Below are 14,977 nucleotides of genomic sequence, written 5' to 3' on the forward strand. Positions count from 1 at the left end.
TGTCAATTCGATTTTTTTTTAATTAATATTCTTTTCAATGTTATATAAACCTAGCATTTTAAAGGTTTCTGAGGCTTTCTAATGGCCGTGTCAGATAAGTTTATTACTTTTAACTTCGAAGATTATTTCATCAGACATTTACTTTTTCGCCGTTTTATTAATACAAAATAATAATGAAACATTGACTATAAGACGATTGACGATCATCTTTTGATCATGAGATTTTTATCATATTTAAAATAATTTCTAAGCATTTATTAAATAGTCGTGTTAAACGATGCGTTTTGACTGGTGTTGTTTAGATTTGATCCTAAACGACGAACCATTACTATAGGCTGTAGCAAATTCATTTTAAGGTATTCATGCTTTCCCAACCATTTCTTAGTTAGCAGTCATGACAGCATATTTGTTAGCTTGTTTTCCGTGTTATTTAAACTCTACAGTCTATTTACTGTTGTTCTCTGCGCATTATATTTCCTCGGTTATTTTTTTTTGTCTTCATCTCATACCATCGAATTTATCTCATTCCGCAACGGCGCACAATGTGCCGACCTTGTTTTCTTGGCCATACAATTCCACTGTCCGTGCTCCTAGTCCTATATTATACTAGTTTCTTGGTCCGTCAAAATAATGGTTTTCACCCCTGCTCACCCTTGACACAACGTTTTACCTATAACACCGTGAAATAAGCCTACACGAAAATAATGATATCTATATATTAACTCATTGTATTATTTATATGAATTATATTACACATTCACACATATACACACACACATTCCTATACGTTCAAATACATCTTATACATAATCATAATATATTTTACGAGTTTATAATGTTCCATACAACTACATAAAAAATATGAAGCCTATACTAATAGAGTCCATACACAGAAAAATCAGAATTTTATTTTCAAAATGGCTTAATCTTTTCTAATATAGAGTAATTCGCTATAATTTCATTTGCTATTTGATGACTTGGTTGTGATGAATGATGCGAGTAGAATAACTGGACGATTTTAGAAAATTTAATTCAAAATAAAACAAATTTCAGCTGAAAATAATGTAAATAGACGAAAAATATTATTTAATATCAGAGTCGAACACAATTGACCAATAAGATAAAGTATGAAACCCTTTCATTTTATCTTGTATGCCGAACGATCTTTTTTCTCATTCCGACAATACCAACTTCCCATAACCGGATTTTGATATCTCCGCTCCACTTACCGGACCTTTAGAAATCCTACTAAACACTTACAAATCGTTTTCTTTTATAAGAAGAAAAATAAAAACATACTACAATTCTCACTCAAGGTTCAACAAAATATCACGAGAAAACAAATACATTGTGGTTTCTGTATACAATTGTTCCTTTATAACGTTATTTAAGTATTTGAGTGTTGAAATTTCAAACGAATTTAGACGTTCGAGGAAAATATTATTTTTACAAGTTATACAAATACTAATAAGATTAACATTATTTTATTCACTAACTAACATGATAGATTATAAACTAATTTTATTAGATCTATGGTTCATAAAATCATAAACATTAGGTACGGTTAAACCATCATCTTTTAATTAAAAGATTCGATATATTATAAAAGAGCATTATTGTTAACATTTCACGGTAAATACCCAAGTAAGCTTATTAAAACTTATTATTTGCTTTTTAATTAAATATTAATACGGATTAGTTTTTAAAATAAACTCAATAAATCTTATTTTTTATTTAGAAAACTTATAATCTGTAATACAACTTACTAGATAATAGTATGATGAATAATAGATATCTAATAATAACAATAATAGAACAAAAATATAAAAAGACTAAACATTTATAAAACCAATTTATTTTTATGAAAAATGTAGGATAATATTATTATACTGGTAAATACTTAAATTTACTAAAATTACCACTTTTCGTAATATTTAGAGAATTATCTCCAGGTAATCGTGTGACCTTTATGGCATTTTTCCTAATTAACTAATATAAAATTAAAAATATAATAAGTAATGCATTTTTTGTCACAAACACATTTAAAAACAAAATAAAATAATAACCAAACAAACAAATATTTTAACAATAACGTAATTTTTTCGAAGAATAAAATATAAATAATTATCTAGCGACTTATAATCAGTTACAAATGTTCAAAGTATCTTGTATCTTGTAACAAGATACACAATTTTAGTGTAACTTGTAACCAGCTACAACTAATTGAGTCACTTTCCCATCTCTGGTATAACATCTAGTATATCTAATATACTTTATGATATTATATGCTACAGTTTTAAATCATAGTTATGTACCACTAACATATAATAATAATATATCAAAATAACAGTGTAAATATAATAATATTACGGACGCCCAGAAGCGAAAAAAATGACGACTTGATCATGTTAAACGAACTAATGACGAAAACCATGTATATATCATCATCATTTAATTCCATTGTTATTAGTAATAACTTATTACTATTACAAAATGTTTACATTATTATTATTATATAAATATATTTAATTATATAAAATGATAACAATAAGACCAAACTCGTACAATCTAGGGTAGGGTGTAGTTGATAAATCTACACGTGTACACTGTACAACTATATTATTAAACTGTTTCTACATCACGATAATTTTTAACATTATATTGAATATTAAGTTATATAAAAATGTATGAAAATATTTGGTAATAGCTAATATTATACGTCGTATTAATTTGTTATGAATCATAAATTATTAGTACTTATTTATTTTGTAATTTCTTAGCGTTAAATCAAATATCAGGCTTAGATAGTATTATAATTAATAATCTATACAAAAGTATGTTAAAATTTATTTTCATATTAGTATTGTCATTTTTAAATTTCTATAGTACGACATTATATATATTATTTTGCGTTAGGTCAAAGATTTCAATTTTTTACTATCATCATTCGATTATCCGAAAGAAAAAAACCGAAGACCAAACATTATTCAATAAAGCAAAACTAGTGGAAAAATACAAGGGATCAGAAAATTTACATAAACCGATCATAAATCATACTGGCGCTCAGGGCGCCGCAAGTATAGTTATTTGGTCCACCTCCGTATTTCGCTACTGATTCGCGTCCAAAGAGGTTTTTTGCATTGTCTGAAAAGAATTGAAATATCCATTAAAATCTAATATCCCCAATAATAAATTAAAACAAGTAATTAATTTTAAGTTTTAAGATAATTTTTATATATTATACTAATGTATTATTGTAGTTAATGGGTGGGTGCAATAAGTTTAACATAACATTTAAATACATAATAATAATAATTATATCATATTATATATTATCACATAGTTACATGATAATTATCTTAGATTCTGAACTTAGCTATGAATGCAAATTGGTTTCACAGTTATGTGGGTTTTTAGCATATTACTTAAAAGAAGTTAAAATGCTTAATATAAAATATTAATGCCTAAATACAATATTACTTATTAAAACAATTACAATAACTTTTAAATTTTACACAGTTATTTACAACATATAAATTGAGTAATATCTAGTATCTCTATCTAAATACAATATATATATATATCATTATAATTATAAGGTATATAATTAATGCACAATCATGTTAATATTGTTATTATAATATTATCATATACACTAAAATTGTATTAACCTTAATTTTTTAATGGGTATTTTAATTGTGTTCAAAATAAAAATAAAGATGTATCAGTTCTCTATAAAAACAATTAATTTATGAATGATAATTTTGTTATCAAAATACCCTATCCTAATGATGCCATTGAATAATATATTTAAATATTCAGATTACGTTCTCCAGATACCATAATTGCTCTGTTATTTTGCCCAATTTTCAAATTTAACATGTTTCTAATGAATTCTCTTTTCCCTGGTTTATTTCAACATAATATTCATTTTTCAGCTTTAATATAATTGTATAAGGATAAAAAAAATGATTAACTTAGATATTATTTAAATCTATATTATAAATATACATTTTTTTAATTTACTTTAATTCTCCATTTTGAAAAGACGTTTTTGTTTATGGATGGTTATAAAACTAATGGAGTTTTCCGACTGCGAAAATTGAAATTGTAAATAAATACACAATCTGATACAGAGTAGAACTAAGTTTCTGTAATTATGTTGGAGCTATTATTAATGAAAATCAGCTAATCTCATTACATTTAAGATCGATGATACATTTTTCACATAGCTGTTCAACGCACACGCCTAAATCTCATATTTTTCTTATAGAGTGACCTCTTAAAAACTAATGATCTAACCAACAAGATAGACCCTAGAGTAACGCCCAACACTTAACGCCCAAGAATAAATCTTGGTATAGTGCGTATAATATACTTGATGGCCTTTCCATTAAGTCATACCACAACTATCTGTTTTACGTTTTGAAAATTATGATAATTATTATGATTGCATTTCATTGTTAATCAACATTTTATTATTTATAAAAAATGTTTCGTTTAAATGCATTTAAAACACGATGTATTAAAGCTTTTATTAAAACGTAAACGTGTAAGTACATAATACATTAACGAAGAATCATATTTTGTACAATATAATATGTTAACAGTATATAATATGCAATCATATAAGTATTTATACGTATTAAGCCGTTTAATTTATATTTTCCTCGGTGCTACGCTAACCATACTATACCTACATGCAATTCATATATTATTATTTATTATAAAAAATAATAGAATGTATTGGTAAAAAAACTGAGTAATTTTTATTATCAATGATTTGCATATTTCATTATTTCTTTTTGGTTTTTGTTTATTTTTTTTTTTTTTCATAGTGCTCTATCTGCACATAATATTATAATAATATGCTTGTTATATTAATTTTTTTATTTAAGTAGTGCTATATATGCTTAATAATTATTGAGAAAAAAATCCTTTTAGTTTGGTCGCGTGTCGTTAAAAAATAATAATATAAACTTTCCACTTGTAGTATCGTGCATGCCATATATCATATTGATTTCCGGCTATTTCACGCTAAATATTATAAATAACCTATCGAATAATAGTTTAGACAACAAACCGATTGTTCGACCTATATATGTGCTTAATCGATAAAACAATATTCTAATGTAGGTGTTTCTTTCTTTTTTTAAACTTTGGTTGACCAATGGTAAACATATTTTTTTTTTGTAAATCTTTATCGAGTTTTATATGAAAAAAAAACACTAGAAATACAATTAAAATTAGGTATCTATACTGCAGTTGTTTTAGTTTTAAATGTGCATACTAAGTAGCAAAGCCAGGATTTTGCTTTTAGGGATGATAATTTGTTTTATGCGAGGATTAACTAGAATCCCACATTAGTTTGGTATGCTACTGATGCCATAGGTATACACCTATAATACTATAGGTATAAAACATTTTAGACTTTTACAGCAATCTTCATTTACAATTAACAGTATTTTTACACGGTCAACTAGTTTTTGTAACACTCACAGAACACCAAAAACATTTTCCTGAAATTTTAAGGAGAATTCCCTCTCCCCCTTAGAAACTGATAATATAACTCATATTATCATACTTAGTCAAATATAAATTCTTATACGTTTTTATACTTTGAATATACCTCACTATATATCTATAGTACATAATTTTTTTATAAAATTATATTATTATGTCGTATATAATTTTTTATAAAATATTATTATGTCGTACATAATTTTTTATAAAATATTATTATGTCGTACATAATTTTTTATAAAATAATATTATTATGTCGTACATAATTTTTTTATAAAATAATATTATTATGTCGTACATAATTTTTTTTATAAAATAATATTATTATGTCGTACATAATTTTTTTATAAAATAATATTATTATGTCGTACAAATTTATAAAATTTACAATCGTTCAATGATTGTTTATATTTTGTTTTCGTGTACGCCTACCTAGTCGATTTGACTTGACAGTTTACAATTTTTTAATAAATTAAGGAGATGCATATTTTAGGTTAATTACCACACTATTGAAATGTGTACTCATAAAATAATTATCATAACCATATTTTTTATAATTATTTTGTCGTCTGTTACAGCTGCGAAAGCACACGTCATCGACATTGTCGATCACTAGTGGGATGAAGGTTAGCGGTTCTGGTGGCCGAGGCGATAGCGGCGTAGTGGGCGAGGAAGCCGGCATAGCATTGGTTAGCATACATTCCGACTATCCCCGCTACACCGAAGAACGTACCGGGTTGGTGTGCAAGGTAACTACCTATGTTCTACTTGTAACCTTCTAATTATATTAGCGTAGATATTATAATATAATGTTGACGATTGCCCCCTCCGGTTAGTAGGTACCCATAGAACGACGCGCGCGTGTCTAGAAATTTGACTACGTAATATTTGCCACATCTCAGTTCTCCTGCAGATAATTTTATTATACCCTAATAAATATCTGCGAATTTACTACGGTGCAAGGAATATATTATTACGAGAGCGCGCGTTTGATACGTACAACTGCCAACGAGTATCGTGTAAAATAATGCAAACTCCGTGTGGCCCTTTTTTTTATTATTATTATTTTCCTTAACACGTTTAAAAACCTAATTTTCCTGCAGTACACTATAGTGCGATATTAATGGACTCGAAAATATCTGACCATAAAAATGATAAATGTTCTTTTTGGAAGTACAAAAAGAAAAGAAAAGAAAAAGAAAACAATGCAAGACAAATGTAGTCCATTCGGGAGTTCAGAAAACGTTATTCCGACAACATTCTATGATTAAACCGCAAATAATCATCATCTGCGTTGTGTAAGATTTTATATTCTTTCTGGCTCCGTAGCCGGCGGCCGTACGGCGTGGGACGTGAGAAAGACGACTTAGGAAACACTACAGTATTATAGTTTTCGGATTCGAATTCGAACCGAAACATCCACAATTTCGGTTTATAAGTCTTAAATAATTATTGAAACTCAGACAAAACCACGCGTCCAATGGCACGGTACGAAATAATATGTTGTTTATACATCCGATTAAAGCATTATAGCATTATCATTCGATGTCATGTAATCCGAATAAAAGTTTAATATTTATCGGTTTCTCTCTATCCCCTCGTCGTTTACAAATGACAACAACGCATACAGTGCGTATATAATATTAAGTTTGGAAATACATCCGGAGTCACTACTTATATGTGAACATTAAGCAATCGATTATACTGCATGTCATACGATAACCCACACCAATACACCATATACATAAATATTAATGCTATTACAATGATTTACAGTATTGCCAGTGATATCCTCTATTCGAAATTGACTATTTAAGTTATCCGTATAATCAATTTTATCATACAAATCGACTGTCAATTTCTAGTACATACTTTTGTTACGACTATTTCAGAACGTGAAGTGTATACCTACGTATTTTTCATCCTCAATTTTAAAAATCTATAAACAGCACTTATGCGTTCTGCATTAAAATGAAAATAATAATATAATATTATTATGATTTTTTTTTTTTTTTTTAATGTATAGCTTTACAAAATTTGTTTGGTTTATAAATAATTTATAACTAAATACCAACAATATAAAAACTACACATGATATCTTTGTCATTTTTGCTTACTAAAATATTGGTATTTGGTTAAAACTCAAATAAATATCATTTTCAAATTTAGAATAATATGGTACATACTACATAACTTCACAAACAAAACCAATAGTTATTTCTTATATTTTTAAAACCATTAAATGGATTGAATGTTAATAAGTGCTAATACATCTTATCATAACTTAAGTCAATATATATATATAATATATATTTAAATACGTTAATTTGTTATGTCAATCTTTTAAAAATGTATTAAATATTTTTTCCATGAAAGTATAAAGATGTTTATCAATATCACTACCTTACTTTAACCAATTAGGTATCTGTTTTATTTTTTTCAAGTATTTGAAGGTTTGACTTATAAAAAAATATTAATTTTATCATGAATATATTTTATCTTGTGTGAGAAAATCCAAAATTAGTTGGCGCTCTAAAATAATCGTATGAGATGCTTGTCATTTTTGTTACCTATATATTATATCCATGCATCACTCCGTATATTCAAATAACCCATTTAATATTATGCATATTATTAATATTCGCATTCTGTGTGTTTATATAACTCATAATTTTATCCTTAAATTAAAATATACATCGTGGGATACAATAATAATAGTAATATAATATATACGTTATATTATACACTTTATTAAAGTTCTGTAAAAAAAAAAAAAATGTTTTTATACAAAATGTAACCTTTCATAAACGAAACGGAAAAAAATCTTTACTTGCCTATTCCATTTTAAACTGATTCAATTTTTTTCCACCCCTTCGTAGGTAATCACTGCCAGAATATTGAGGATTTTCTTTTTGCGTCTCGATTTCCTCGCAATTTGCTTAAGATCCTGCGTGTGTATACTGGATTAAGGTCGAAAAACCTGCTTTACTCCAGTTTCCATCACTCTTCCACCCATACACATAAATACGCAAGCGCCTATATAGCTGAACTCTACTCTCATCTATAGACGCTTTATACTAAATCTCCAACAAATCGCTTGGAAGACAATGTAAAACCCTTAGTAGAATCGATAAAAAAAGCTCCAACGCTGATTAGGATAGAGATGAACCATTTTAATGACAACAATATCTTTTTGACAATATCCCAAGTGCTTTATTAGCCTGTAAAAAAGATAAATAGTATATGATAAGACAATAATATTTATCAAACATCGAGATAATTATGCTTGTAAAAAAATATTTATTATTACGCTATCTATATCACGTCTTGATAAACACATACAATACATAACTTATATTTACATTACTAAAGTAAATATAAATACTATTTAAACTTATCGAGTCCTATAAATTTTCTAATATTAATAACATTTCTAAATCATAAAACTTAAATTAATTATATTTAATTATGAAACAAAAATATTAAATACTCACAAAAATGTATTTATTAAATTGTGTGAGTATGTTTTTTTTTTGCAGGGTACCAGCTTAGTAGGTTCCAGTGGTAATATAACCGGCAGTAAACACAAGCCAAACGTCGGATACAGACTGGGTAGGCGTAAAGCACTTTTCGAAAAACGAAAAAGAATCAGTGATTACGCTCTAGTGATGGGAATGTTTGGAATTATAATCATGGTCATTGAAAATGAGTTAGCAAGTGCAGGAGTGTACTCAAAAGTAAGTCTTTAATATAATAAAGTTTCGTATTATTATTTTATTGGCTGTAATAATTACCTTCCCAGAGTTATTTTTAATACCTACATAAGTATTAATATATTTATTTTAACATTATAATATTGTTAATAAAAATCTATAATAATGTCAAAATACTAATAAAAAAAATCTATATGAACGATGTTGCCCGACTAAAAATATAATTTAAAGTACAATTATTTTATTGATTTAATGTCATATTAATTTATAATCAATGGTACTTATATAAATAAGTAAAATAATTATTATTTTCTGACTTTTATTTGAATTTTGTTGTTTATTTAATTTTGCAAATTAATTAAACGTTTTATAAGGATTATTTATGAAAAATCGTCGTATACTCGTATTATCATTAGTTAGCTGTTAATAGTAAGTATTAAGAATTTTAAACTGACAAAGAGCTATTGACTTAAATTATAATATCCAATTACTATGTATCCAATTAACGGTTGATCGAAATTATTTGTTTAGTTATTAGTTATGATATTAGTTGTTATTCAAATATTAAATTACTATAATACCTAAATAAATATAAAATAGCTTTATGGCCTAAATTCTATATACATGAAAAAATCGTATGTAATATATATTATATATATACAATGATTATGGAATGATACAGTGATTAAAATTTCCATTTAAAACACTTCAATTTAAAATATTATTGTTATACAAGTGTCAGCATACACTAACGATTTGATTTTTTGTGAGCCTAAATAATATTTTGATTAACAATTTATTATTTTTTTCAACTAAATATTTCCCGGAAGATTCAATTATACCTATAATAATTATAATATCATATGACAATAAATTTGTTTCAATGACTATATTAGGAACATTGAATGGGTTTCACCTTATAATTCAATGAACATCAAAATATGTTTACTATAATATTTTTATCGTAAATATTTAAATATTATTAATATAAACTAATAAAATAACAAAAAAATATAACATGAAATATATTTCTATAAACATTAGTTCTATGGTTGTTGCAAATACTTATATCTTTAAATCATAGTCATTACTAGTTTTACATAAATAAATACAAAAAGTAACTTAACAAACATAAATATATTTTAAAGTAGTAAGTTTTTAATTATCTAAATGAAAAGGAAAAATTATTAAAATTATTGTAATTGATGTATCTAATGATTTTAAAAGTTAATCAAATTAATTTTAACTTAAAACTTACAGAAAAATAATATTGTATTATGAGTTTTTAATGTGTTTTGAAATAGATAAAACCCGTAAAAATCTTACAAAAAAAAAGTGATAATAATGTTGATAATATCAGCTCTCGTTATAACATATAATGTAATCGTTAAATTGACTTACTTGCATTACAGCAGCAATCAATATTTAGCTAAAATTATAGAAAATTAAATACCAAGCACTTATACTTTATACAATGCATTTATGTATATATATATATATAATATATATATGATTTATAATCATTCTTTAAGAAAACAAGTATAACAATTTGGTCTTATTTATTATATATAATACAAAACAGTTAAATTAAGTTGCATAACTTGTAAACCAAAAATATTAATATTATGTAAATAATTAAAATGTAAAACAATTTTATTGAAAAATGTCGATACAAAGATTATATATGAGACATTGAAGCCATAAATCACAAAAGCTTGTTAGGAAAATCAATGAAAACCCAAAAGCACAGTAGTAGACCTTTATTAATATAATAATACAACAACGAATCAAGTTGCAGCTCATCGGCTATTGATGAATGGAAAACCGTGTAACATTATACAAACTACCACACTTATTTTAAGGATAAAGAAAGCCAAAATGATGGTTAGTTACTCGGCTCAAATGAAAAAATAAATTTGAACTAAAAATATACAACGCATAATATAATTGTAAAATCTATGAATTCTTCAAATTACAACGTGTACAAAAAAGAAAACATTAATTCATTAAAATATTAACTATGAAATCAATATTTTTATTTCAGTTTTAAATATTCGAAATAGTATTGAACATCGGAAAATAAATGAAATAAAATAAAAATTTTTAAGTTTGACGTTTTGCAGTGATAAAGTATGAAATGGTTAACAAAATTATCTATACAAATTATTAATAAATTTTTATGTAAACAAATCATAATATATTTAAAACATAGAAATATAAATATATTTTAACGCCATGTGTTGAACTGCTTAAATGATACATATGGTTCACAAAATAAAATATGAAGAGTACAAATATTTTTTTAAAGTTTTTTCGTAAAATTTTAGATAATGTAAACTTTTAAGAATAATTCAGTAAAAAACTTATTTGTGAACGCCATTTATTTCAAATTTCATAATATACTTTCTAATAACTTAAATCAAATTCTGAAAATATTTTTACTTCACTAGTTCTTACACGGTATTAACGTCTTATTTCTTTTTGGATTTTGAAATAAATCATAAAATGATTTTTTATGCATTTTGCTTACTCTACTGCTAATACAATTCACATTAAGTTTTATTTTATTTATATTAACAGCTAATCTGTTTTAAATGTGTTTTGCATAATTTTCTTTTAAAAATATATTTATCCACCCATAAAAATTTAGCAAATACATTTATGATAATTTTAGGACCATACAAAGGTACTATTACTACAGTCAAATGTATTTCATACATTTTAGTGAAATAAAGTTTGTATTAAATACAAAATGTTGTGGAAGACCATACTGATATTTGAATGCTATTCATGAGATCTTTTACCGCTGAATCTAGGTCGTCATTTTATTTTAACTAGGTTCTGTTATTTCAGTTTGTTAGTGGTAGAATTAAATAATAACGGAAGAAAAATTTCAATATTTAAAACTATTGAGGAATGGTCAGATTCTTTTATCAGTTATATTATGATAAATATTGTTTGGGATTTTCACAATAAAAATATATAAAACGTCAGCCAGTACGTTGGACCTGGAGAGGTAGGAACGTTAAGATTTTTTAAGACAGAAAATAGTGAAGGACTAAATCACGATAATGTTTGAGCGACAGCCCCAGAAGTGGTTCTTTGCATTGAAGTCGCTACCAATAATTTAGTCCTGTCAATTTAATTTAAATAACTAGAATAATGTTTTACTGTGGTTCGTGCTTCAATGTTTAGGAAGGGCGTATACAGAATAATATTATTATAGATGCAATAGTAATAAAAATATTATTTTATTTTATCGATTAGAGCACAGGATTGTAAATAAACTAGACAAAGTTTGGAAGGGGCTCAAAAAATATTGAAGTTTTCATTAAAATAAACCCACCACCGTAGGTCGTATTATAAGGATGGTTAAGTTTTAAAAGTTTATAACTAGCGATAAAAATGTTTGAGTATTTGGTGAAATGCGTTTCAATTATTAGAGCTACAACAATGCGTCTGTTATAAAGTACTGTTTTAAGTTCGTTTACGTGGTTTTTTAAATCGTTATCATTGAATTGTATTATTAATAGTAATTTGTTTATGACAGAGTTATTATTGTTATTATAATTATTATTACTACTATTTTGTTCATCAAGTGAGGTAGATATCACTTTCGTTAAGTGTGCTATTAGCAGATTAATAAGATATTGAGCTATCTAGGAAACTTGACATTGTTTTATTTATATTAGTGTGATGAGCTTCATAAACAGGAGATAAAGTATTAAAATGGATGAGTTGAAAATGATATAAGCGTAAATTTGAGTTTTAATCTAGGGTTAGTAAGAGAATGGATCTTTTTTTTTTTTAATGAGTGGCTACCTTGTACAAATAATTTAGATTTAGAATTATTATACATAAAATTACTTGTTGAAATGAGGTTTTTTTGATATTGAAGATATTTCTAGGTCGAACAGTCTATTATTTTGTTGTTGACCGGGTTACTTCCGAAACAGCTGAAACATTTTAGAAGGACATCTCGTGAATTGAGTCAATCAAATGCTTGATGATCCACCAAAACGAACGCATCTAGGTTGATAGTCACAGTATGCTTTAGTGTTTAGTGTAACCGTATTATTAGCATTTGAAGTATTCTTTTATTATTTTTGGTTTATACGGCTCTTCAATTCTTATTTTAATTTTTAAAAATTTAGAAAATTTAAAATTTTTTTTTTCGTTTTAATATGTGTTCTAGATCTACATAAAACAGTGATGGAAGGATTTTGTAAACATTATAAAATTTCATTGATGGATAACTTGCTTTACATTGAAGTTAACTTAAAATTTTCTTTTGGTTAAATCTAGAGGTTGATAAGCAATAAGTTGATAAGTGTAGAATTCAGCTTTTTCAATTTTTAGTAAGTGTACTAATAGTCTGTATTCAATTGAGCTTAAAGTTTGAATTTTCAATCAATCAGTTGTAGACTTACACGTGAAGTTATCAACACCATTTTTTTCAATTTAGGCTAAACATAAGATAAAAAAGTCTTCCAAGTATTTGATAAAAATAATTAAATAAATTAGATGCTGGTTTTTATTCAAATATTACTGTTTATTTAAATTATTTACGTATTTATCAATATTATTATTTTTAACTGAGTTTACTTTTCTCATAATTTATGGAAGTTAATTAAGTTAATCAGAATCGCAGAGTGAACCCAAGATAAAGCAATGCGCATACGTGCCGTCGTATTTACCAATATGATGGTTTTTTTATTTTTTCATTTTATTTTAGTTAAATTAGAAAATAATAATAATTACAAAAATCCATTTTTTTGTATAAAAGTTATAATTTATACTATGAATTCGATAAAAGGTTAACAGTGGTTGATGAACGAGAAAAACAAAAAAAAACAATTGTCATTGTAGTTCTATTATAGAATATTATATGGAAACGAAAGAAATGCATGTATAGCGAACGAGTCGAACGACTATTATTAATAAATAATTTTTCGAAATCATAATATATTAAATGACGTGTAATTGGTTATACTATTATAAAATAAATAGAATAATTATTTCAGTTAAAATGAATAGAAAATAAATTATCCTTTAAAAAGATACTAAAATGTCTCATTTTCAGTTTGTTTTTCCAAAGACTTATTAATTTATTGTAAAACATCAATGACGAGGTAGAGACACTCAAAACAGTCAACACTTAATATACCATGTAACTTATCAGTAGGTATTTTATAAAATCAATTTAATTCTTTCCCATTAATAAAATATTCTTTTTAACCATTTTAACAGCACGTGTTTCCAAGTATTTTTCATTCTTGAAGAGTTAATAGCACAATGATTCAAATAAATTATATACTTACATTTTGACACAAATGTAATTTCATATAACTTGCATAACATGCATACGTACTTTTTGTTGTTGTACATATAAATATAATATTATAATAATACATATAATATGTACAATATTTGACATAAGTGCTCATAGGTGTTTATGATTGTACAAAATAAGTGTTAGAAAAATATTTGAAAATCACAAAAACAAGTCTTATTAATATTATACAAAATATTAATATATTGTACATTATATAAACATTATTTTTGTAAACCACATTTAATATACATAGGTTCATAATAATATAATATTTGAATGCAATATGGTACATTACACATTACATTATTACGCAGCTACGCGTAATTAAATATTGATTAATTAACAAGTTATGTTTTCGAGAGTTCTATTTCTGATTTCATATTAAATGTTAATAAACAAAGATATT

General features: G+C 25.5%; 1 protein-coding gene across 5 annotated transcripts in view; it reads left to right on the top strand.

The window, feature by feature from the left end:
• The window catches only part of LOC114121090 (small conductance calcium-activated potassium channel protein), a 235,440-nt gene that overhangs the window by 165,912 nt on the left and 54,551 nt on the right, over positions 1 to 14,977 (top strand). For all 5 annotated transcript variants that reach the window (XM_050203982.1, XM_050203984.1, XM_050203983.1 and 2 more), the window contains 2 exons: positions 6,102 to 6,272; positions 9,063 to 9,260. In XM_050203982.1, the coding sequence (XP_050059939.1) occupies positions 6,102 to 6,272; positions 9,063 to 9,260 (369 nt within the window). The remainder of the gene's footprint in view (positions 1 to 6,101; positions 6,273 to 9,062; positions 9,261 to 14,977) is intronic.

The sequence above is a fragment of the Aphis gossypii genome, chromosome 3 (genome assembly GCF_020184175.1).
Source record: "Aphis gossypii isolate Hap1 chromosome 3, ASM2018417v2, whole genome shotgun sequence".
NCBI classification, from domain to species: Eukaryota; Metazoa; Arthropoda; class Insecta; order Hemiptera; family Aphididae; genus Aphis; species Aphis gossypii.